This window comes from Oncorhynchus kisutch, linkage group LG1 (assembly GCF_002021735.2).
Source record: "Oncorhynchus kisutch isolate 150728-3 linkage group LG1, Okis_V2, whole genome shotgun sequence".
Lineage (NCBI taxonomy): Eukaryota > Metazoa > Chordata > Actinopteri > Salmoniformes > Salmonidae > Oncorhynchus > Oncorhynchus kisutch.
Window position 1 is genome coordinate 66597010 of NC_034174.2, and position 22389 is coordinate 66619398.

At 44.2% G+C, this 22389-nt stretch overlaps 4 protein-coding genes across 8 annotated transcripts in view; 3 read left to right on the top strand and 1 right to left on the bottom strand.

Moving 5' to 3' along the window:
* Window positions 1-1269: 1269 nt before the first annotated feature.
* Window positions 1270-6378, bottom strand: LOC109893499 (UPF0575 protein C19orf67 homolog). Of its 5 annotated transcripts, none has more exons than XM_020486773.2 (8): window positions 6112-6378; window positions 5242-5314; window positions 4879-5077; window positions 4537-4681; window positions 4131-4231; window positions 3240-3476; window positions 2842-3006; window positions 1270-1806 (listed from the first exon to the last, which is right to left on the bottom strand). In XM_020486773.2, the coding sequence occupies exons 2-8, from the start codon at window positions 5288-5290 to the stop codon at window positions 1656-1658; spliced, it is 1047 nt and encodes a 348-aa protein (XP_020342362.2). In that variant the 5' UTR covers window positions 5291-5314; window positions 6112-6378; the 3' UTR covers window positions 1270-1655. The 5 variants fall into 5 exon arrangements, with proteins under 5 accessions (XP_020342362.2, XP_031686624.1, XP_020342437.2 ...); XM_031830764.1 differs by having other exon boundaries at window positions 2945-3006; window positions 6112-6372; XM_020486848.2 differs by having other exon boundaries at window positions 6165-6366.
* A 2104-nt stretch (window positions 6379-8482) lies between these two features.
* On the top strand, window positions 8483-12539 carry LOC116376222 (uncharacterized). The gene is made up of 6 exons (XM_031835714.1): window positions 8483-8662; window positions 8774-8827; window positions 8919-9108; window positions 9210-9246; window positions 9390-10686; window positions 12418-12539. The coding sequence occupies exons 1-6, from the start codon at window positions 8515-8517 to the stop codon at window positions 12537-12539; spliced, it is 1848 nt and encodes a 615-aa protein (XP_031691574.1). The 5' UTR covers window positions 8483-8514.
* Window positions 12540-12682: 143 nt separating this feature from the next.
* LOC116376165 (uncharacterized) lies at window positions 12683-14395 on the top strand. Its single transcript, XM_031835267.1, has 3 exons — window positions 12683-13697; window positions 13790-13898; window positions 14267-14395. Exon 1 carries the CDS (start codon window positions 12756-12758, stop codon window positions 13524-13526), a length of 771 nt encoding a protein of 256 aa, XP_031691127.1. The 5' UTR covers window positions 12683-12755; the 3' UTR covers window positions 13527-13697; window positions 13790-13898; window positions 14267-14395.
* Window positions 14396-20514: 6119 nt separating this feature from the next.
* The window catches only part of LOC109868990 (serine/threonine-protein kinase N1), a 54378-nt gene continuing 52503 nt past the window's right edge, over window positions 20515-22389 (top strand). The window contains exon 1 of the mRNA XM_031830770.1: window positions 20515-21332. Within this exon, the coding sequence (XP_031686630.1) occupies window positions 21252-21332 (81 nt within the window). The 5' untranslated portion in view covers window positions 20515-21251. The remainder of the gene's footprint in view (window positions 21333-22389) is intronic.

Here is a 22389-nt window from a genome sequence, read left to right on the forward strand (position 1 = left end):
CCCCAAAACATCACTAACCCACCACCATATTTCACCATGTGTATGAGGTGCCTCTCCTTGTATGCATCTCTGTTTCACCATGTGTATGAGGTGCCTCTCCTTGTATGCATCTCTGTTTCACCATGTGTATGAGGTGCCTCTCCTTGTATGCATCTCTGTTTTGACGCCAAACATGCCAATGCTGTATCTGACCAAAATGCTCAATTTTGGTCTCATCTGACCAGAGCACCTTCTTCCAATCATAATTTAAATGATGTTTGGCAAACTCCGAGGGCTTGCATCTGTATCTTGGGGTCATTAAGGGCTTTTTTCTGGCAACCCTTCCAAAGAGCCTGTGGTTGTGGAGGTGGCGTCTTTTTAAACCTGGTGACCCCAAGACGCCACCAAGGCCTGCAATTCTTTCACAGTGATTCTTGGGGATTTTGTTGCTTCTCTTCTCATAATCCTCCTCCCTATCCTGGAGGGCAAAATGCATTTGCGTCCTCTACCCATGAGATTTTCAACTGTTCCATATCTTTTGAATGTTTAAATAATTTATATGGCAGTGCTCAGTGGTATATTCAATCATTTGTGGATCTTCTTGTAGCCATTACCAGATTTTTGAAGGTCTAGAAACATCTGTCCCTTTTGAACTTTTATTTTCTTCATGGTGTTGGATGACAAAGGGATATTGCATGCGTGTTACCTCATTTTTATACCCTAGTGAAAAAGGAAGTGCTGTAATGGCTCAATATAGTTCATTAACACAATAAGTGGAATTTAATTCCTGGTTTAATTTTGGTAGATGTTATTTACAATAATATTTAAGGGTGCCATTAATTGTGAAACCTTGATTTGGAGGACATTGATTTTTAATTAAATCAATAAATGATTTTGGTGGGTTCCATTAAAGTATAGTATTTCTCACGTTGGTATTTTGAGATCTCTATAATTATATTGTTTATATTTATTAAAGTATTGTTTGTGCATTGCCAGTCAGGGGTGCCAGTAATTTTGGAGCCCACCGTAAGACATTGCGATGTCACCACTAGATGGTTCAAGTGAGCAAAAAATAACTGCAAGGAAAAGTATTCTGAAACAGAACGGTCTTCATTCTGCCTAGTTGTCACAGTTGGCTATTTACTCCATTGTTTACAAACAAATCATTTACACTTTAAGTACAGTACAGAAACCCCATGTTTTTAAAATATAAAAGTATTTTTGTTTAATGAAACACAATAATATATTTTCAAGTTTTATTTCATAAAATAATGCTCCCGTACAAATGAATGACAGGTCAATACTTTTATTCTTAACATCATACAAAATGATTTCCAACAACCACACAATACAGTAACATACATTAGCGCTCAATAAAACCTTGAATATGAACAGACATCAGATACAGTTCAAATGTATCACTAGAATTGGTAATAAAACTTGCTGTCTTTATAAATTATATTCATTTTTATACAATACGTAAGGAACCTTAAGGAAACATTGGCTAGTAGGAACGAGAGTTCAGCCCTTAAAAGTCCTTCCCAATAGTTATTTAGATTTGAAAACATTAGCCGAACATAACACAATGTAAAACTAACAATAAGCCATGTTAAATCCTTTAATCAACGAGAACATGATATGACCAAAGGCAGTACTAGAACAGTGGCTTGTCTCTGTTATGTTGTTTCATGACTGGGGCCTGCCACTGGGCTCTGTGGAGAAAACAACACCCCCACAAGGCAGTCAGTAGCGGTGCAGGCAGAGGGCTCCTCCGCTCCCAGACACAACAGCCTGTGGTACCCAGCCCGTGGAACACAGCACAGCACCCTGGAATGAACACACACACACACACACACACACACACACACACACACACACACACACACACACACACACACACACACACACACACACACACACACACACGACTTTTTATTTTTTTTAAATTCATTCACCTTTACTTAACCAGATAGTCTAGTTGAGAACAAGTTCTCATCTTACAACTGTGACCTGGCCAAGATAAAGCAAAGCAGTGTGACACAAACAACACAGAGTTACACATGGAATAAAACAAACATGCAGTCAATAATACAATAGAGAAAGTCTATATACAGTGTGTGCAAATGAGGTAGGATAAGGGGGGGTGAGGCAATAAATAGGCCATAGTGGCGAAATTATTACAGTATAGCAAATTAAAACACTGGGGTGATAGATGTGCAGAAGATGAGTGTGCAAGTAGCGGTACTGGGGTGCAAAGGAGCAAAATAAATAACAATATAGTGATGAGGTAGTTGGGTGGGCTATTTACAGATTGGCTATGTACAGGTGCATTGCCGAAGTCAAGGATCAGTAGTCAGTTTTACGAGGGTATGTTTGGCCGTGTGAGTGAAGGAGGCTTTGTTGCGAAATAGGAAGCCAATTCTAGATTCAATTTTGGATTGGAGATGCTTAATAGGAGTCTGGAAAGAGAGTTTACAGTCTAACTAGAGACCTAGGTATTTGTAGTTGTCCACATGTTCTAAGTCAGAACCGTCCAGAGTAGTGATGCTGGACGGGTGGGTAGGTGTGGGCAGCGATCGGTTGAAGAGCATGCATTTAGTTTTGCATGCATTTAAGAGCAGTTGGAGGCCACGGAAGGAGAGTTGTATGACATTGAAGCTTGTCTGGAGGTTAGTTAACACAGTGTCCAAAGAAGGGCCAGACGTATACAGAATGGTGTCGTCTGCGTAGAGGTGGATTAGAGAATCACCAGCAGCAAGAGCGACATCATTGATGTATACAGAGAAAAGTTACTCTTAAGTATTCTTTAAACAAGTCAAAGATGAAAGAGTGTTGCGTAGCGATCTGAGTGTGACTTTGTACCATTCGTAGATGTCATCTTTTATGGGTTCAGGGTGCGTTTGGACCCACTGACCGATTGACCACATCTTAACCACATTGCCTATAGCAACCGTCTCCCCTTTACCCTCTCCATCGCCCCCCTCAGCTGGCTCCTCAGGGACTTCCTCCTCGTAGCACAGGAAGTAGCTGCTCGAGAAACACACACGCACAGTCACACACACAGTCACACAGAGGCAGTGAGATGCCATCTGATCGACTGTTCTTAGGCCTGAATTCCGAAATGTACATTGTCATCGAACCTCTCAGTTCAAAAGAGTCCCAAAGTTCTCTTGGCACTAATATTATAATGATTGTTTATTGGCATGTTATGCCTTACTTTAACCCTTTCTCTACCCCCCCCCCCCCCCTCTCTCACTCACTACTCTGTCTCGGTGGCTCGCTCTTTCCCTGCTACTGGCCTGTCCTCCTCTGGATGTCCCTCCTTCTCGCCATCCATTTCCTCCTGTAGGCTCTCGCTGGGTCTCTCCACATTCCAGCGCATGCGTTTGTACAGGCCAGTGTGGGCCCCAGCCAGGTACGGGGCTAGACGACAGTACCTGTATATGGACAGTCCCAAACGGTCCATCTGACACTTGCCAATGTAGAAATGGGAGACACTGGAATGGAGAGAGAGGGAGAATGATAGATACATAAATGTTTGGATGAAGAATTGTGGAATGAATGTCAGACGAATGAGAATAAGGGTTGACAAGTCCATGCATCAGTTCTCTATATATTTGGGTCATACTCCGCAATGTTCCATTTGTGGATCTAAATACAGATATTTAAGAGTAGGTGTTGGTACATATCGTCACTCTCTGATGAAAACCTTGCAACTACATTGTGTTGAAAGCACTAACTCTCAATGTAATCTGAATGTGTCATGACTCTAGGACCAAGAAAATGTATTCAAAACAGCTTCAGAAATGTCAAAATATGTTTGTTAAAAATAATAATAATATGGGAGTTTTTTACATTTCTTGAAAATATCTGTTTTGGAGATGAGGTTTTTACCCGACAGCGGCGATATGCGTTTGTATGTGCATCTGTGTGTTTGTGTTGGCTCACAGCCTTCAGATGTTATGTTGTAAGTACCAGAGGAGTGTGGTGGGAGGAGCTATGCCAAATGGCTCATTGTAATGGCTGGAATGGTATAAATGAAACGGTATCAAACACATGGAAACCCCATGTTTGACTCCATTCCATCTACTCCATTCCAGACATTACAATGAGGCCATCCTCCAACCAGCCTCTTCTGGTAAGTACAGTACCTGGCCGGCTCAGCCTCCTCCAGAGAGAGAAAGTCAAAGGAGGAAAAGGTCAAAACCAGCTGCTCCAGCCTCGCACACAGCTTCTGGGAGAAGTCTAACAACTGGAGAGATGGACAAACACATAAATACAGACAGACAAATACACACACTTGCTCCATACACACCACTCTCAGTCTACAACATCGCTCTTGATCCTTCTCTATTAGTTCTCAAACCTCTCCTAAGCCTATATTATTGTCCAAAGTTGATTCACAGAGACATTTATGTTGGTTTGAAGTGTAGAATACATTTAATATCAATAAAGAGTGCAAAGGGAAGGGATCACTGCCTCTACCTCCCTTTCCAACCGAGGTGCATGAATTAAGGACAGATTCATTTGAGTAGGGTTGAGTTTCGAGGCTCTTACTCGTGAGCGGATGTACATGGGTAGAGGCCTGCGCTGGGGCAGGGTGCTGCGAGCTGTCGACTCCAGGTAAGTGAAGTAGGGCTGACAGGTCCGCAGGAAAGTAGGAACCACGCAAGCAAAGCTTTCCCTCTGCAGAATGTCACTCCTGCAGACAACACACACACGGTTATGTCACAGGACAGGGCTTCATTATGTATTACTTTAACCCCTTTGATAAATAAACAATAAATGTAAACCCTACTAATGTAATTGCATAAAGCTGCCCTATTCATTGACTCACCTAACCTCTACCTATCATTATCTTAGACTGCATTAACAACTTTCCTAACTGACTAACGTTACCTGTATAAAAGGTTTGTTTGAAACTCATCTGCTTTAGTCAGCAGGTACTGGAATTGCTGTTCAATGGGTCTGAGCTTCTGATCCATCAAGTTGATATCCTGGCATGACGACATGGACTCCAAATTCGCATCACCTGTGCTGTCCATTTGGTCGCCACATGAGGGCGCCAAAGCACTATCCTCTACATGCGCCACAGAGTCTGAGAAATTTCGGGAAATTATTTGTTGACTTGAGTTTGATTAGCCGAGTCAAATCAAATTGTATTGGTCACATACACATGGTAAGCAGATGTTATTGTGAGTGTAGCACGTTTTTTTGTGTACATAATTATTAAGCTACCTACGCATTTTGACAGTAACTCACCTGTGTCTGGTGATGATTCAGGATTATTTTTCGCCTCCCCCTGTTCCATGCTTTCTTTGTAGCCTCAATACAGCTAGAAGGAATTGACATCTTAAACTATAAATGTAATAACATGTATATAAGAAACTGTCAAGATGTTACTATTCCCTCTGCTAAAATATACTGGAATGCAGCCATAGGACAAGTGAACTGGAACAAAGTATCGCTGTTGTCTGGCAAATATTGTGTATCTAATAAGGTGAAAGAAGTATCATACAAACTCATTAATAGAATCTACCATAGAAAGACCTTTATTATACCTAGATTCAAAATAGTTACTGATAACAAATGTGTATTTTGTGGTTGTGACCCAGAAACTCTTGACCAGTTATTTTGGGACTGCTCTTATGTCAGAAGATTTGAGTGAGTTAGAATATTTTATTTTTAAATTAACGACAATTAATATTACATTTGAGAGACTCTGGTATTGTTATTTTTTGATCCAAATAATATGGACCCTGATTTAACGTTCATTCATTTGTTTATTTTTCATGTCTGATTCTTTATCCATAAAATGAAGTGGGCAGAGAACAAACCCCTCTTCACATTGTTTACGATAGAATTGAAATATTATTTTGAAATTATCAGTAAGTGTAAAGACCAATTAATAATAACCCATGTTCGCTTTCGGTTGACACCTCGAAATCCTTCATCCATTAGCTAGCTAGCTTTAGCTTGTTAGCTAGCTAGCAACTGCAATTTAAGAAACTGTTTTCTTGTGCGTTGTATTAATTGAACACTTCACAAGTTGTTACAACTTTCTACGGGTACTTAGCCAGTATTTTCACGAATTGAGGATAGTTAGCTATTAACTAACTAAGTTACACCTACGCCACTTTCCCCACTCCTCTGAATCATTGTAGAGCTCATGTGCGGCGCCTTACACCGTCGGTCCAAGAACTTGACAAGTACGGTTTTCAACTGGTCTCCGTCTCCAGCCTCCTCTCTTTCCCTTGGCTTCTACATCTGACGCTCAGCCCCGTCTCAAATGAATTTGTGAGTCTGCAGGCTAGCCTAGAGCGATAACTACTACCGTGAGCGCGTGAAGCGACCCCTAGAAAAGAGCGAGCGGAGCCCTCTGCTGGCCGAAACATGCACAAAACCTCTTGACAGTTATGTGGGCTTATTTATATACATCATTGGAGATAGACAACCATTCTGTCTATGCAGGCTAATAAATAAATTATTGCAAAATGACAAAAAATTACCATATATCTTACACCACTGTCATTGTCAAGCCAAATATCATCGTTTGTTTGACAACACTGGTATGAAAAAAATATGCTTTGATTTGTCAATATTAGTATCCATACTAGCTACATTAATAAAGTTATTCTAACTCTATTATTCTAACTATCAAAAGTTCAGAAGTTAGTGTGCGGAGTGCAGACTGATGACAATCGGCTCGACATCGATTTATGTCTCTTTCGGTTCTTGCCACCAGAGGGAAACATTGATATATAAAACCCCATTGAATCAACGTGATTTGGGTTACGTTACATTTGACACTTTTTTAGAGATTTCGTATATGATCAGAAAATGTATTAATCTCCCGGCGTGGTCACTGTGCGCTGTTGTAGTTGGCGTAATAGTGTATGTTGTCATGACATAATATATGAGCCTATGACGCAAACGCAGTCAACAAATTATTAAATTGATTGGCTCAGTTGAGTTGATAGTTTGCATAGGACAGTCATCCTCATGTTCAAAGACATTACTTTGCCTGGACAAGATAATTCTGTGTAACTGTAAGTATTGTATTAAAATGTTCAAACATTTTATAAAAAATGTATTTGTTTATTATTTTTCTATCGTTGTACAGGTCCAATCTGAAGGATGTCTTAAAATAAAATGAGTAAAAGTCATAAACGGTTGAGGAGAGTTCGTCTAAAGGTAATTCTCATATACGAAGAAAAACATTTTTATCTGTGTGTCTCCGTAATGGGGAATTGTTTTTGTAGTACAACCATATGCCAGAGGTTTTAAAACCTCTCCTAGAGGACCCCCAGACATTCCACTGTATTCCACAGCTAGCACACCTGATTCAACGTGTCAACTAATCATCAAGCCCTTGAATAGGTTTTAATGGGGTTTGCTTGTTTAGGGCTACAACAAAATTGTGAAACGTCCTGGGTTCCCCAAGGAGAGTGTTGAAAACCACTGGCCTATGCAAAAACAGACTGATATGCTTTATGGTTGGAAAGGAGGACTCAAAATGGAGGTCTCAAGTGTAATTTAGTACCTATATCCCAGGCTGGGACCCTCCAAGCTAGTGTTGGAGAACAGGTGCCCCAGACAGACGACCATGGTGGACCAAGGCTGCCAGCACTGGTGGACTGCACCAAGAAGAGCCCCCTGAAGGTTAGAAATTGCTTTTGAGTTTTGTTGCAAAACGTTTGGAACAGTTCAGAGTGAAATACCTATCTGTTCAATTGGAAAACATTCAAAATGTTAGGCATGCTGAATTACACTCCAGGAAAACCTCTCAGAGCGGACTGGTTGGCTCTAAGCAACACCCACCCACTTCAATTGTTTTGTTTTTAATTTATTATTTACCTCCTTTTTTCCCCAATTTTGAGGTATTCAATTGGTAGTTAATCTTGTCTCATCCCTGTAACTCCCGTACGGACTTGGGAGAGGCAAAGGTCAAGATCCGTGTGTCCTCCGAAACACAACCCAAACCAAGCCACACTGCTTCTTGACACAATACCCACTTAACCTGGAATCCAGCCGCACCAATGTATCAGAGGAAACACCGGGCTACCGTGTCAGCGTGCACTGCTCCCGACAAGTTCATCCCTGGCGGCCTAACCCTCCCCTAACGACTCCCCTCCAATTGTGCGCCGCTCCATGGGTCTCCTGGTCGCGGCCGGCTGCAACAGAGCCTGGACTCGAACCCAGAATCTCTAGTAACACAGCTTAGACCACTGTGCCACTTGGGAGGCCACATCCACTCAGAAATGATTTGCCTTAATTGGACATCTATTTTGATTGGTTTGTTAGTCAAGTGGATAGTGCTGACATTCATATGCTAATGATGTATAGGGCTAAGACATGCTCAACGTTCCGTCTTTTCTGATTCTAATTCTAAGGTTAACCCTTATGTCACTTAGTACCACCATGCCTATGGTGAAATAGGTGGTTTCTATGGTGATATGATTTTGCTGCTGTCAATGTTTCTCTCAGAACTTTGTGCCGAAGCCCCCACAAGGTCCCAGGCTGAGCAATCAGGCAATGATGGCCAAGGTTGAAAAGAACGCCAGAGAGGCCATTGAGCCCAGAAGGGCTAGGGAGGCCAATGCAGAGGCAAAAAAAACAAGCCGCCAAGTCATTGGTGTGTTGGCGCTGCCTCCACCTCTTCTATCTCCGACAACCAGTTACAGTGAGTATTGATCACCACTTCCAAAATACCTGGATTTATTGATATAATTATAAAAGGACATACAGTATGGTGGAAGGATCAACTAATGACTCGACTCTCCTCTTTCTGTAGGTGTCCTGCCAGCTATCAAGAAGGGCACTAAAGTGACGAAGGTAGAGACAACAGGTGGGTTTTGGTGACACAGTGGTTATTCAATAGAATCGTTGTCGTGGTTACTAGCTTGTTCGGTGGTAATTCTTATAGTCTTCTGTTTCAGAGCCACCCCTGACACCTGAGGATGAGGTGAGAATGAACTCCTCTCCATCTGTTGATGACCCCCTGACCCCAAAAACCCCAGAGACTGATGTCACCTCCGATGCCACTTCTCTGGCGGACCCACCCCGTGAGATGACACCTGAGAATGTAGAGGAGGCCTTCTCTCTGGAGGACTTCCTGAAGTCTCACCCGTGAGTCCTGCTCTGAACCATGTTATGTGCAGTAGAAAAAATAGAATCTAGGAGCCAGTCTACTCACCAAGGATTCTTGTTGTTTGTTTTTTATTTTCCAGTCAGCGGAAGCTCATCAGGAAGTTCCTCAAACAAAAGGTAAGTCTCCCATTTCTACTTCTTTACTGACTCTAATCATGCCAACAACAACAAAAAAACGTGTTCCTTAAAAACTAAAAGGAAATGCTGTCACTTAAAGTAGTTGTTTTCCGTATTTCTTTCTAAGAATGTGACCATAAAAGACCTGGAGGACCTATGTGGTCCTCCTGCCAGCGATGGCTCTGCTCAGGAGCTACAGTCCAGAGTCATCCCACTCCTCCTGCCGAGGGTCAGGGGTGCTGAAGATCGTCTCAGAGATGTTCCACTGGCGGAGCTCTGAGCCGAAGGGGAGGCTCTGGGGCGGGCAGCCCCCCACGTCCAATTCTGAGACAGACAAGGAGCTTCAGGGTATAGCAGACATGGCTGTGAGTAACATCCTGAGGAATGCCCAGGACGACTTATTCTCCTCTGGTGTGAATGACCTGGAGACGATCAATCCAAACATCACTCTGACCAAAGAGAGGCTCTCCAGCATCTTCTCAGAGCTGTTCAGGGATGCCTGTGAGAGTGCCCAGGAGGCTGCCAGACGGATCCACCACATGAGGTCTGGAAGAGGCAACAACAGCCGGAATGGGAGTCGGCCTGGGTCGTCACAGGGATCGAGCAGATCCAACATGCCAGAGTTGCCGTTAAACCTCTGTCACCTGGCAGAGTGTGTGGATGCTCAGCCACTATATCTGGAACATCCAAGTGTGTCCTGCTCCAACAGAAGTGGCCTGCACCCCATTCCAGAGCAGGGCTGGATGGAGGAGCATATTGGCTCAGCCCTAGGTCAGTTGTCCACCATTGAGGCAGACATGGGCGAGTTAGAAAACTTCACCAGACCTCTGCCACTGGAAAATGGAGACGACAGCTCATCCAACATGTTGTCAGGGCCATCCACTGCCTCATATCCATCCACCTGCCTGTCTTCTCCAGATGTGACCTCAGAGGGAAGGGCCCAATACACCATTATGGCCCTGGAAACCCTCCAGGAGGGGGAAGACACCAGCTGGAGTCGCTCTGGGTCATCACAGAGATCAAGACGGTTCAACCTCTGTCATCAGGCAGAGGAGCTGGAGAGGGTTTACCTCCAGAGAGACACACTCCACTCCAGGGTCAGTGTGGGAGAACTGGGGTCAGTGAGGTGGGCCAAGGGAAGGGATGTCCATAAAGCCCTCAGCGAGGGGTCCCTCCCTGTCTTTGCCCTGCTCAGGGAGAGGCCAGGGGAGATTTGGCCGACAAGCACTTGGGACATGGAGCACAACCAGCCTCCCAGCACTCCCACATCCAGCAAGGAGGATTTGTGGGACAGCGACTCCACCTGGTCTCATGGGGTTGGGGAGGAGGAGGGGGCAGAGCCCCGTGTGAGGTTGGCAGCTATGTCGGAGGGGGGCAGCTCCCAGATCCTGACCTCCCAGACCTCCACCTCACTCTCCAATCACGACAAGAGGGCACTAGGTTAGTTATTATGTAGTCTTGTCTCCTTTTACCCCATTTTTATTGTTGTTATTGCCATTTACACTGTGACCAAGATGTTTTGGGGTGAGGGCGTTGTCGATGGGGGAGGAAGTATTTTTCTCCTCTCTGCTGACAAGTATTTTTCTCTGTTCACACAGGAGTAATAAAGGCCTAGTTCACAAATTTTATGAGAAAAATAATAATCATTTACACTGCTCAAAAAAATAAAGGGAGCACTAAAATAACACATCCTAGATCTGAATGAATGAAATATTCTTATTAAATACTTTTTCTTTACATAGTTGAATGTGCTGACAACAAAATCACACCAAAATGATCAATGGAAATCAAATTTATCAACACATGGAGGTCTGGATTTGGAGTCACGCTCAAAATTAAAGTGGAAAACCACACTACAGGCTGATCCAACTTTGATGTAATGTCCTTAAAACAAGTCAAAATGAGGCTCAGTAGTGTGTGTGGCCTCCACGAGCCTGTATGACCTCCCTACAATGCCTGGGCATGCTCCTGATGAGGTGGCGGATGGTCTCCTGAGGGATCTCAGGCAGTCAGGCTACCTCTGGCGAGCACATGGAGGGCTGTGTGGCCCCCCAAAGAAATGCCACCCCACACCATGACTGACCCACCGCCAAACCGGTCATGCTGGAGGATGTTGCAGGCAGCAGAACGTTCTCCACGGCGTCTCCAGACTCTGTCACGTCTATCACATGTACACAGTGTGAATCTGCTTTCATCTGTGAAGAGCACAGGGCGCCAGTGGCGAATTTGCCAATCTTGGTGTTCTCTGGGAAATGCCAAACGTCCTGCACGGTGTTGGGCTGTAAGCACAACCCCCACCTGTGGACGTCGGGCCCTCATACCACCCTCATGGAGTCTGTTTCTGACCGTTTGAGCAGACACATGCACATTTGTGGCCTGCTGGAGGTCATTTTGCAGGGCTCTGGAGGTGCTCCTCCTGCTCCTCCTTGCACAAAGGCGGAGGTAGCGGTCCTGCTGCTGGGTTGTTGCCCTCCTACGGCCTCCTCCACGTCTCCTGATGTACTGGCTGTCTCCTGGTAGCGCCTCCATGCTCTGGACACTACGCTGACAGACACAGCAAACCTTCTTGCCACAGCTCGCATTGATGTGCCATCCTGGATGAGCTACCTGAGCCACTTGTGTGGGTTGTAACTCCGTCTCATGCTACCACTAGAGTGAAAGCACCGCCAGCATTCAAAAGTGACCAAAACATCAGCCAGGAAGCATAGGAACTGAGAAGTGGTCTGTGGTCTGGTCACCACCTGCAGAACCACTCCTTTATTGGGGGTGTCTTGCTAATTGCCTATAATTTCCACCTGTTGTCTATTCCATTTGCACAACAGCATGTGAAATTTATTGTCAATCAGTGTTGCTTCCTAAGTGGACAGTTTGATTTCACAGAAGTGTGATTGACTTGGAGTTACATTGTGTTGTTTAAGTTTTCCCTTAATTTTTTTGAGCAGTGTGTGTGTGTATATGTGTGTGTATGTATGTATGTATGTGTGTATATATATATATATATATATCGGGGGTGCAGCACCCTCGACACCCCTACGTCCTGCAGCTATGACTGGGCTGTTTCACAGCCTCCTTTTTCTCTTCTCTCTCCTGTTCTTTCTACTTTTCTGTAAAGTGTTTTGTGACATGTTGTGTGTGTGAAGCAACACTTTAAATAAATGTTGATTTGACTAGAGGCCATCTGCCAGGTCCTGACTGCCTGGATGGAACAGATGCTGAACCGGACCTGCAACGACATTTACAGTGCCAGTGTCATCATCCAGAAAGGTCAATTTATAACCTGTTTACCATTATGACCAGTATTAACCCTGTAATAACCATATTATAACTTGTGTATTACCATTATAGTAAATGTACCAAATACCACATAGTGCTATACATGGATATGGCTTTGAACCAGTTCAAAATTTGAGTGTGTTTTATTAGGATTGGATTCTGGTGCCAGGGACAGTTTCCCTGACACTCCGTGTCCTTCTTCATCAGAGGAAGAAGATGAGGTGGTCGCGAGTGTCATGACTTTCTTACACTCGGAGCCCTCCACCTCAACCAAGGCAGCACAGGCAGCTCCTGCAAAGACCCTGGCGGTCAACCCCTGTCTGGATGAAGATGAGGTAGTCCCCAGCACCTCCATGATTGAGGGCTCCCTAACGACCACTCAGGCAGCATGGGCAGCTTCTGCACAGATCTTGGAAGAAGAGGTTGGGGGAGCTGATGTCTCTGAGCTGAGTATCGGCTCCCTGACCCCCACCGAGGCCAGGCAGGACCTCCTGGAGAAGATTCCCTCTCTCCTGCCGGGTGAGATCCTCATCGAAGAAGACATCCCCCTTCTCAGCACTCCCAGGGACACCGTTATGAGCCCCCAGACCCTGAAGCTCATCCTCCAGGGCATCATGCGCCGACTGGAGGCCTCAGAGTCCCCCCGGGCTAGGAGGGCCAACGACCCCTTCAGGCTGATGAAGGATCTCTTTCTGGAGGTCCAGCATGCCCTTAAGTATGCTGACATCTCTGTCCTCTTCAGCCTGGAGGAGAGCATTCAATTCAGGGGGGAAGATGCAATGAAGGCCATCGTTAAGGCTGCGGCTAAAAGGTTGTCCCTGCGCTCGGACTCCAACCGGGCTCAACTGCGCGCCGTACGCTATGGTGGCGAGGGAGCCATCTATTGCATGGCAGACACCATCGCAAATGTCATAGACGACCACGCCCAGGACTGGAGTTCTGACGGCCATTTTGGAGCAAGTAGGAGCCGTGGTAGGGGGAGGTCACGCTCCTCCTCAAGCTCCTGAAAGAGTGACATCACCCTCACAGAGGAACTCTTGGCCCAGGGGGAAAGCCTGGAAGAGGACCAAGAGGATGTGGCTGCGATCGACGACAACAAGAAATGTGACTCTGCTAGCTTGGAGAAGGCCAGCAGCAGCTCCCTCTCCATAGACCTTGTGGACAGCACCTCCACACAGGTAAGCAGACTACCATTAACCAGTAGGTTGTTCAGTTATTGTAGCTTTTTGATTGAGGCACCAACTCATCTGTTTCTCTCTCTACTAAGAAGACAGGGAAGGACGAGGCAGTGAAGGAAGGAGTGGGAAAGTCAGGAGATTGGAAGCGTGGTTGCAAGAAGACCCTGAAGAAGAACAAGATGGCTCCCTTTGGCACTGATGGTAAGTCCTCCTTTCTGTTAGTCAACATGTCTATATGTCTTCAACAAAATTATATTATTTCACCACATTGTAATGTTAGGGGAAGAGACTGATGAAATTATCAGGGTCTTATTCATTAAACGGCAGTAACAGGGAGGAACTTCCATGAACTAAAATAATTGTGTTTTTGTTTTCCGTTGCAAAAGTTTATTTTACGATTTGCCCTAGTAGATCAAATCAAATCAAATTTACTTTGTCACATACACATGGTTAGCAGATGTTAGTGCGAGTGTAGCGAAATGCTTGAGCTTCTAGTTCCGACCATGCAGTAATATCTAACAAGTAATCTAACAATTGATGTCATCCCCTGTTCTCTGTCACCTGTTCAGATACCGTGGCTGATGAGCCGGGAAAACAGTGTCTCCTCCTGCGGAGTACAGCTGCCCTGGCAAACTTATTTTGCTTCCCCTGCAAAAAGAGTGGTAAAAAGTTCAAGCCATAAAAAGTTCAAGCCATGATGAATCCCCCCATAGCCCAGCCCAGACCTATTTAATTAAATAAACATGTACTTGCATCTATTTTGAACCTCTTTTTTGAGTTTTTAATAGGTCTACTGTAGACTTCAAATTCTTAAGTGCAAATTGATGTGAGTACTGCATCAATATTATAAGTTCACTGTGCCGGTCATTATGAGTTCACTGTTCGAGTCATTTTTGTCCATCTAGGCTTTAACACTTTTAAGTGTATTGGTATTGACACAATAAGAGTTATATTTGAGAATTTTCTAATTTGGTCTTTCTGAGGGAATACATCTGCAATATACTGTTAATAATGTTAATCGAAAATGAAAAATACTTCTGGAAATGTACAAAGTAGAATAAATCATGTTCTTGCCTTTTGACAGTTTAGATCATTTAAATGTAATAACTTCAGGGTTGTGGCGGTCACAGTCTTTTATGACGGCCACCAAAGGCCATCCTGCTTCCACCACTCGCTCGCACTAGTCCAATATTTTAACCTCTCCCTACCGGAACCTAATCGAGTAGCAGGCCCGGCGCTCATGAGAGATTTTGTTCTGGGTTGCAGAAATGATGGAGGTCAAAACAAGGTCTATGGCTGCATTTACACAGGCAGTCCCATTCTGATCTTTTCCACTAATTGGTATTTTGAGCAATCAGATCAGCTCTTTTGCCAAGAATTGGACAAAAGATCAGAATTTGACTGCCTGTGCAAGACTCATGCAGGACCTAACCAGGAAAAAATCTGATTTGATAAATGGTCAAAGGCAAGAATATGATCTATACTACTTTGACATTTCCAGAAGTATTTTTCATTTTAGATTAACATCATTATCAGTATATTTTGTATTTTAAAAAAATACTTTATTTAACCAGGTAGGCAAGTTGAGAACAAGTTCTCATTTACAATTGTGATCTGGCCAAGATAAAGCAAAGCAGTTCGACACATACAACAACACACACATGGAGTAAAACAAACATACAGTCAATAATACAGTAGAAACAAGTCTATATACGATGTGAGCAAATAATGTGAGATAAGGGAGGTAAAGGCCATGGTGGCAAAGTAATTACAATATAGCAAGTAAAACACGGGAATGGTAGATTTGCAGTGGAAGAATGTGCACAGTAGAAATACAAAATAATGGGGTGCAAAGGAGCAAAATAAATAAATACAGTAGGGAAAGAGGTAGTTATATGGGCTAAATTATAGATGGGCTATGTACAGGTGCAGTAATCTATGAGCTGCTCTGACAGCTGGTGCTTAAAGCTAGTGAGGGAGACAAGTGTTTCCAGTTTCAGAGATTTTTGTAGTTCGTTCCAGTCATTGGCACCAGAGAACTGGAAGGAGAGGCGGCCAATGAAATAATTGGTTTTGGGGGTGACCAGAGAGATATACCTGCTGGAGTGCGTGCTACAGGTGGATGATGCTATGGTGACCAGCGAGTTGAGATAAGGGGGGACTTTACCTAGCAGGGTCTTGTAGATGACATGGAGCCAGTGGGTTTGGCGACGAGTATGAAGCGAGGGCCAGCCAACGAGAGTGTACAGGTCGCAATGGTGGGTAGTATATGGGGCTTTGGTGACAAAACGGATGGCACTGTGATTGACTGCATCCAATTGGTTGAGTAGGGTATTGGAGGCTATTTTGTAAATGACATTACCGAAGTCGAGGATTGGTAGGATGGTCAGTTTTACAAGGGTATGTTTGGCAGCATGAGTGAAGGATGCTTTGTTGCGAAATAGGAAGCCAATTCTAGATTTAACTTTGTATTGGAGATGTTTGATGTGAGTCTGGAAGGAGAGTTTACAGTCTAACCAGACACCTAGGTATTTGTAGTTGTCCACGTATTCTAAGTCAGAGCCGTCCAGAGTAGTGATGTTGGACAGGCGGGGAAAGGTGCAGGCAGCGATCGGTTGAAGCGCATGCATTTAGTTTTACTTGTATTTAAGAGCAATTGGAGGCCACGGAAGGAGAGTTGTATGGCATTGAAGCTTGCCTGGAGGGTTGTTAACACAGTGTCCAAAGAAGGGCCAGAAGTATACAGAATGGTGTCGTCTGCGTAGAGGTGGATCAGAGACTCGCCAGCAGCAAGAGCGACATCATTGATGCATACAGAGAAGAGATTCTGTCCAAGAATTGAACCCTGTGGCACCCCCATAGAGACTGCCAGAGGTCCGGACAGCAGACCCTCTGATTGGACACACTGAACTCTATCAGAGAAGTAGTTGGTGAACCAGGCGAGGCAATAATTTGAGAAACCAAGGCTGTCGAGTCTGCCGATGAGGATGTGGTTATTGACAGAATCGAAAGCCTTGGCCAGATCAATGAATACGGCTGCACAGTAATGTTTCTTATCGATGGTGGTTAAGATATCGTTTAGGACCTTGAGCGTGGCTGAGGTGCACCCATGACCAGCTCTGAAACCAGATTGCATAGCAGAGAGGGTATGGTGAGATTCGAAATGGTCGGTAATCTGTTTGTAGACTTGGCTTTCGAAGACCTTAGAAAGGCAGGGTAGGATAGATGTAGGTCTGTAGCAGTTTGGGTCAAGAGTGTCCCCCCCCCTTTGAAGAGGGGGATGACTGCAGCTGCTTTCCAATCTTTGGGAATCTCAGACGACACGAAAGAGAGGTTGAACAGGCTAGTAATAGGGGTGGCAACAATTTCGGCAGATCATTTTAGAAAGAAAGGAACCAGATTGTCTAGCCCGGCTGATTTGTAGGGTTCCAGATTTTGCAGCTCTTTCAGAACCTCAGCTGACTGGATTTGCGAGAAGGTGAAATGGGGAAGGCTTGGGCGAGTTGCTGTGGGGGGTACAGTGCTGTTGACCGGGGTAGGGGTAGCCAGGTGGAAAGCATGGCCAGCCGTAGAAAAATGCTTATTATTCTCAATTATAGTATATTTATCAGTGGTGACAGTGTTTCCTATCTTCAGTGCAGTGGGCAGCTGGGAGGAGGTGTTCTTGTTCTCCATGGACTTTACAGTGTCCCAGAACTTTTTTGAGTTAGTGTTGCAGGAAGCAAATTTCTGCTTGAAAAAGCTAGCCTTGGCTTTTCTAACTGCCTGTGTATATTGGTTTCTAGCTTCCCTGAAAAGCTGCATATCACGGGGGCTGTTCGATGCTAATGCAGAATGCCATAGGATGTTTTTGTGTTGGTTAAGGGCAATCCGGTCTGGGGAGAACCAAGGGCTATATCTGTTCCTGGTTGTAAATTTCTTGAATGGGGCATGCTTATTTAAGATGGTTAGGAAGGCATTTAAAAAAAATAACCAGGCATCCTCTACTGACGGGATGAGATCAATATCCTTCCAGGATACCCCGGCCAGGTCGATTAGAAAGGCCAGCTCACTGAAGTGTTTCAGGGAGCGTTTGACAGTGATGAGTGGAGGTCGTTTGACCACTGACCCATTACGGATGCAGGCAATGAGGCAGTGATCGGTGAGATCTTGGTTGAAGACAGCAGAGGTGTATTTAGAGGGCAAGTTGATTAGGATGATATCTATGAGGGTGCCCGTGTTTGCGGCTTTGGGGAGTTACCCGGTAGGTTCATTGATAATTTGTGGGAGATTGAGGGCATCAAGCTTAGATTGTAGGATGGCTGGGGTGTTAAGCATGTTTAGGTCGCCTAGCAGCACGAGCTCTGAAGATAGACGGGGGGCAATCAATTCACATATGGTGTCCAGAGCACAGCTGGGGGCAGAGGGTGGTCTATAGCAGGCGGCAACGGTGAGACTTGTTTTTAGAGAGGTGGATTTTTAAAAGGAGAAGTTCAAATTGTTTGGGTACAGACCTGGATAGTAGGACAGAACTCTGCAGGCTATCTTTGCAGTAGATTGCAACACCGCCCCCTTTGGCAGTTCTATCTTGTCTGAAAATGTTGTAGTTAGGGATGAACATTTCAGAATTTTTGGTGGTCTTCCTATGCCAGGATTCAGACACAGCTAGAACATCTGGGTTGGCAGAGTGTGCTAAAGCAGTGAATAAAACAAACACTAGGGAGGAGGCTTCTAATGTTAACATGCATGAAACCAAGGCTATTACGGTTACAGAAGTCATCAAAAGAGAGCGCCTGGGGAATAGGAGTGGAGCTAGGCACTGCAGGGCCTGGATTCACCTCTACATCACCAGAGGAAAAGAGGAGAAGTAGGATAAGGGTACGGCTAAAAGCAATGAGAATTGGTTGTCTAGAACGTCTGGAACAGAGAGTAAAAGGAGGTTTCTGGGTGCGATGAAATAGCTTCAAGGTATAATGTACAGACAAAGGTATGGTAGGATGTGAATACAGTGGAGGTAAACTAGGTATTGAGTGATGATGAGAGAGATATTGTCTCTAGAAACATCATTGAAACCAGGAGATGTCATCGCATGTGTGGGTGGTGGAACTAATAGGTTGGATAAGGTATAGTGAGCAGGACTAGAGGCTCTATAGTGAAATAAGCCAATAAACACTAACCAGAACAGCAATGGACAAGGCATATTGACATTAAGGAGAGGCATGTTTAGTCGAGGGATCAAAAGGGTCCAGTGAGTAATGAGGTTGGTTGGGGTCACGGCTATTCAGACTGCTAGCCAGGCCATCGGTAGCAAGCTAGCATAGGATGGAGGACTGTTTTTAGCCACCTCTTGCGTTTCTGTCGGTAGGATTAGTGGGGTTCCGTGCAGTAGAGGGGATCAATCCAATTCACAAAAAAATAGATATACAGTGCCTTGCGAAGGTATTCGGCCCCCTTGAACTTTGCGACCTTTTGCCACATTTCAGGCTTCAAACATAAAGATATAAAACTGTATTTTTTTGTGAAGAATCAACAACAACTGGGACACAATCATTTAGTGGAACGACATTTATTGGATATTTCAAACTTTTTTAACAAAAACTGAAAAATTGGGCGTGCAAAATTATTCAGCTCCTTTACTTTCAGTGCAGCAAACTCTCTCCAGAAGTTCAGTGAGGATCTCTGAATGATCCAATGTTGACCTAATTGACTAATGATGATAAATACAATCCACCTGTATATTGCAGATGTATTCCCCATAATATATTCTCCAGCAAGCAATAGCCTGGAAACTGCCCAAGGTAAAGTAAAATAAAATAAACACCTGTCCACAAGGAAATTTGATAAAAGACATGATGATGAGGCTATGTTTATTTAGCCTGCTCATTACCGCTATCAGATGTAAGCAGGCTGTTTCTGGTGTGCATTTTCATAGCCTTTGTGTGATGTTTTTCACCTATCATCACCTATGACCAGGTGCTCCTTTGCTCTTCCGTCTGTCTCGCTCTGGCAGTGTCAAAATCTATGGTAAGCAAATATCCCATTTGCATGCCCTGCTTTGTTGTAGTTTTATTCAGCTATAGTTTGAGTTTCTGCTAGTGATAAGGAGGCCAATAGGGAAAGGGGATAACTAGTCAGTTGCACAGCTGAATGCATTCAACAGAAATGTCTTCCGCATTTAACCCAACCCCTCTGAAGCAGTTGTTGTTGGGGGTTAAATGCCTTGCTCAAGGGTAGAACGGCATATTTTTCCACCTTGCCCGGCTTTGGAAGTCGAACCAGCAACCTTTCAGTTACTGGCCCAACACTCTTAACCTCTAGGCTACCTGCTGCCCAGTAGAGTGCATCTCTCTCACACACACACACACACACACACACACACACACACACACACACACACACACACTTCTTCTGCACAACACTGTCTTTGGCATTATTGTTATGTATTGACCTAATGGCTTGTTGGTGCACCATTATGGCATTTGCTTAATGTAGGCTAGTATATATCCACTATATATTTGGGTTTGTTTTCAATATTAGATCATGAGTTTACCTTGTAGATTTGTGATGTTATACTTTAGTCATATACTTTTGATTCTACTGTAACTGTACTCCATTTATCTTCTGGTTGTGATTACATGAGCACATTTATTACTTGTAAGCAGAGTAATACCAATAACAGCTGTTTTGTGTCTGGCTAAATTGCAAATTTGGGATAGGGGAAAGATAAGCAACAGTGTTCATTCGGAGAAGTTGGAAATGACAAATCCATGGTCTGGACATGGTCACATGATACCTTGGGCGCGCTCATGCTACCTACCGTACACGTTGTGCCAGCGCATCCGCGCGCAGCTCCATCAGAAAAAAGTGTAGCCTCTCGCTCAAGCCATCATCGGCAATGCGCGGATAGACAAGGCGATATTCCTCTGCCCTCCAAAACCGAACGAAGAGCAAACAACAACGCTTTTACCGGTGACACCCTTCGGTCATTCGGTACTTTGCTCGAGGGAAGCATAAGGTCGTCTCGTTTGAAAGAAGGCTTTTTTTGCATGCGATACTTGGGAGACTAACGCGTGTTTCACGGATGTTACTACGAAGACGGGGCTCGACAGTTTTTCTGCCTCTGTAGCGTTTTATGTTAGCAATGGATCTCTATCCCTCTTCGGAGTGTTACGCGGATAGGGACGGAGTCGTGCCGTCTATTCCCCTTGTGCTCTAGCTGTTGATAGCTAGCCTTCAAAGAAAAGAACAATGAGCTGAATCAAACAGTTTTGTTTTAAGCTTTTATCGCATTGATATTTTAAATACACTCACCCGGGAACATCGTGTATTTGTTGAACGAACCATTAGTCGGAACAACTAGAAAAACATTTTGGGATCACCAGCTTCTTTGGGCAGTTGAGGCGACACAACAATGGGATTATTTTTTACCATTGGTTGAGAATTGTTTTTAAAAGTTCCTTTATCTCAGACAATATAGTGGTGAGGTTTTTGTACAGAGCACACATTTGAGCGACAATTGGATGAATTGATAATCTAGCTGCCTAAATTCATTTTGAGTACTCCGGACAATCGCATATGTCCAGTTGGTCTGGTCTAGAACGGCATCATTACTGGAACACGACACAAAGAACAACGATGGCGAATGACTCGATACAAGTAAGTTGTTACGTTGCTGTTACAGTGTAATGACAACGGTGCTATTAATGTACGTTATCAATAGCTGGGGTATCTACCATTAGACATCAATGGAAACTCAATGCGGTGTTCTATTTTCTATAGCTAAATAATCATTTATCTGGATTTACGACGATGCAGTACGCTCTTTGTGCTCTGTATTTTGTCAATACACTTGTGGTGTCCTGCATTGTAACCTTGGCATGTTTCCTCATTGGTTCCTCATTGCAGCCAAATGCATATGCGAGGAGCTCCTGGCCGGGCGAGCACAATACTGGGCGGGTGTTTGACACACACTTAAACACACAAACACATAAATACACACACATCCCAGTGGACCTCACCAGTTCTCAGAACCATCTTGAGTCTGAGAAGAACCAATAGCAGTCACAAGGTTCCCAACCCTTTTGGAATGGACCCTTTTCAAGAGGGGGGGGGGGGGGGGGGGAACATGTTTGTGGCAACAGACGTTATTGCTAACTCATTTCTGACCGTTTGAGTAATGCGCTTCGACTATAACAAGGACTTTGAAGAATATTAAGGAGAATGTGAAATACGAAAAGGAAATTCACACCACTAAAGTGACTGACATTGAGCTGAGGTAATTTAGTCATTTAGACTACTTTACTTGACTGTATCCTGATGCAGTATTTGACAGAGTTGGTGCAATGATTTATATATTTGAACATGAAGACTGATGTTCTTTACAGTGGGGCTTATGAACAACTCAGCACAGGTGTCACCACCACTCACAAAGACACTAAGTTCCTCTTGCCTCTGCTGTAAGTTTAGTGACAAGTTAAGCAGTCGGCCCTCTTTTTACCCCAACATTTACCTCGTGCGTGTCAGCAAGTCATGAACCCAGCTCTGAAGTGTGTTGAATAAAGCTTCCTGTTTAAGTGCTGCTTTCCCATCTGACTGTTGATAAAGCTCTGTTATTTCACCCTTCTTTACTAACTAGTCTTGATGATGTCATCGAGTCACACTGCTTTGCCACATGGGTTTGCTGTACCATTGAACATCTTTTTTCACACTCTGT

What these genes read in the sequence shown, in the direction of transcription:
- LOC116376165 (XM_031835267.1), top strand. Translation starts at nt 12,756, where the DNA reads ATGACTTTCTTACACTCGGAGCCCTCCACCTCAACCAAGGCAGCACAG.
- LOC109893499 (XM_020486773.2), bottom strand. Translation starts at nt 5,290, where the DNA reads ATGGAACAGGGGGAGGCGAAAAATAATCCTGAATCATCACCAGACACA. An exon ending in TGAATCATCACCAGACACAG is followed by an intron (nt 5,078 to 5,241) that starts GTGAGTTACTGT and finishes GAAATTTCTCAG; the next exon opens with ACTCTGTGGCGCATGTAGAG. An exon ending in CCATGTACATCCGCTCACGA is followed by an intron (nt 4,232 to 4,536) that starts GTAAGAGCCTCG and finishes CCATCTCTCCAG; the next exon opens with TTGTTAGACTTCTCCCAGAA.
- LOC116376222 (XM_031835714.1), top strand. Translation starts at nt 8,515, where the DNA reads ATGATGGCCAAGGTTGAAAAGAACGCCAGAGAGGCCATTGAGCCCAGA. An exon ending in GACTTCCTGAAGTCTCACCC is followed by an intron (nt 9,109 to 9,209) that starts GTGAGTCCTGCT and finishes TTTATTTTCCAG; the next exon opens with TCAGCGGAAGCTCATCAGGA. An exon ending in TCACGACAAGAGGGCACTAG is followed by an intron (nt 10,687 to 12,417) that starts GTTAGTTATTAT and finishes TGATTTGACTAG; the next exon opens with AGGCCATCTGCCAGGTCCTG.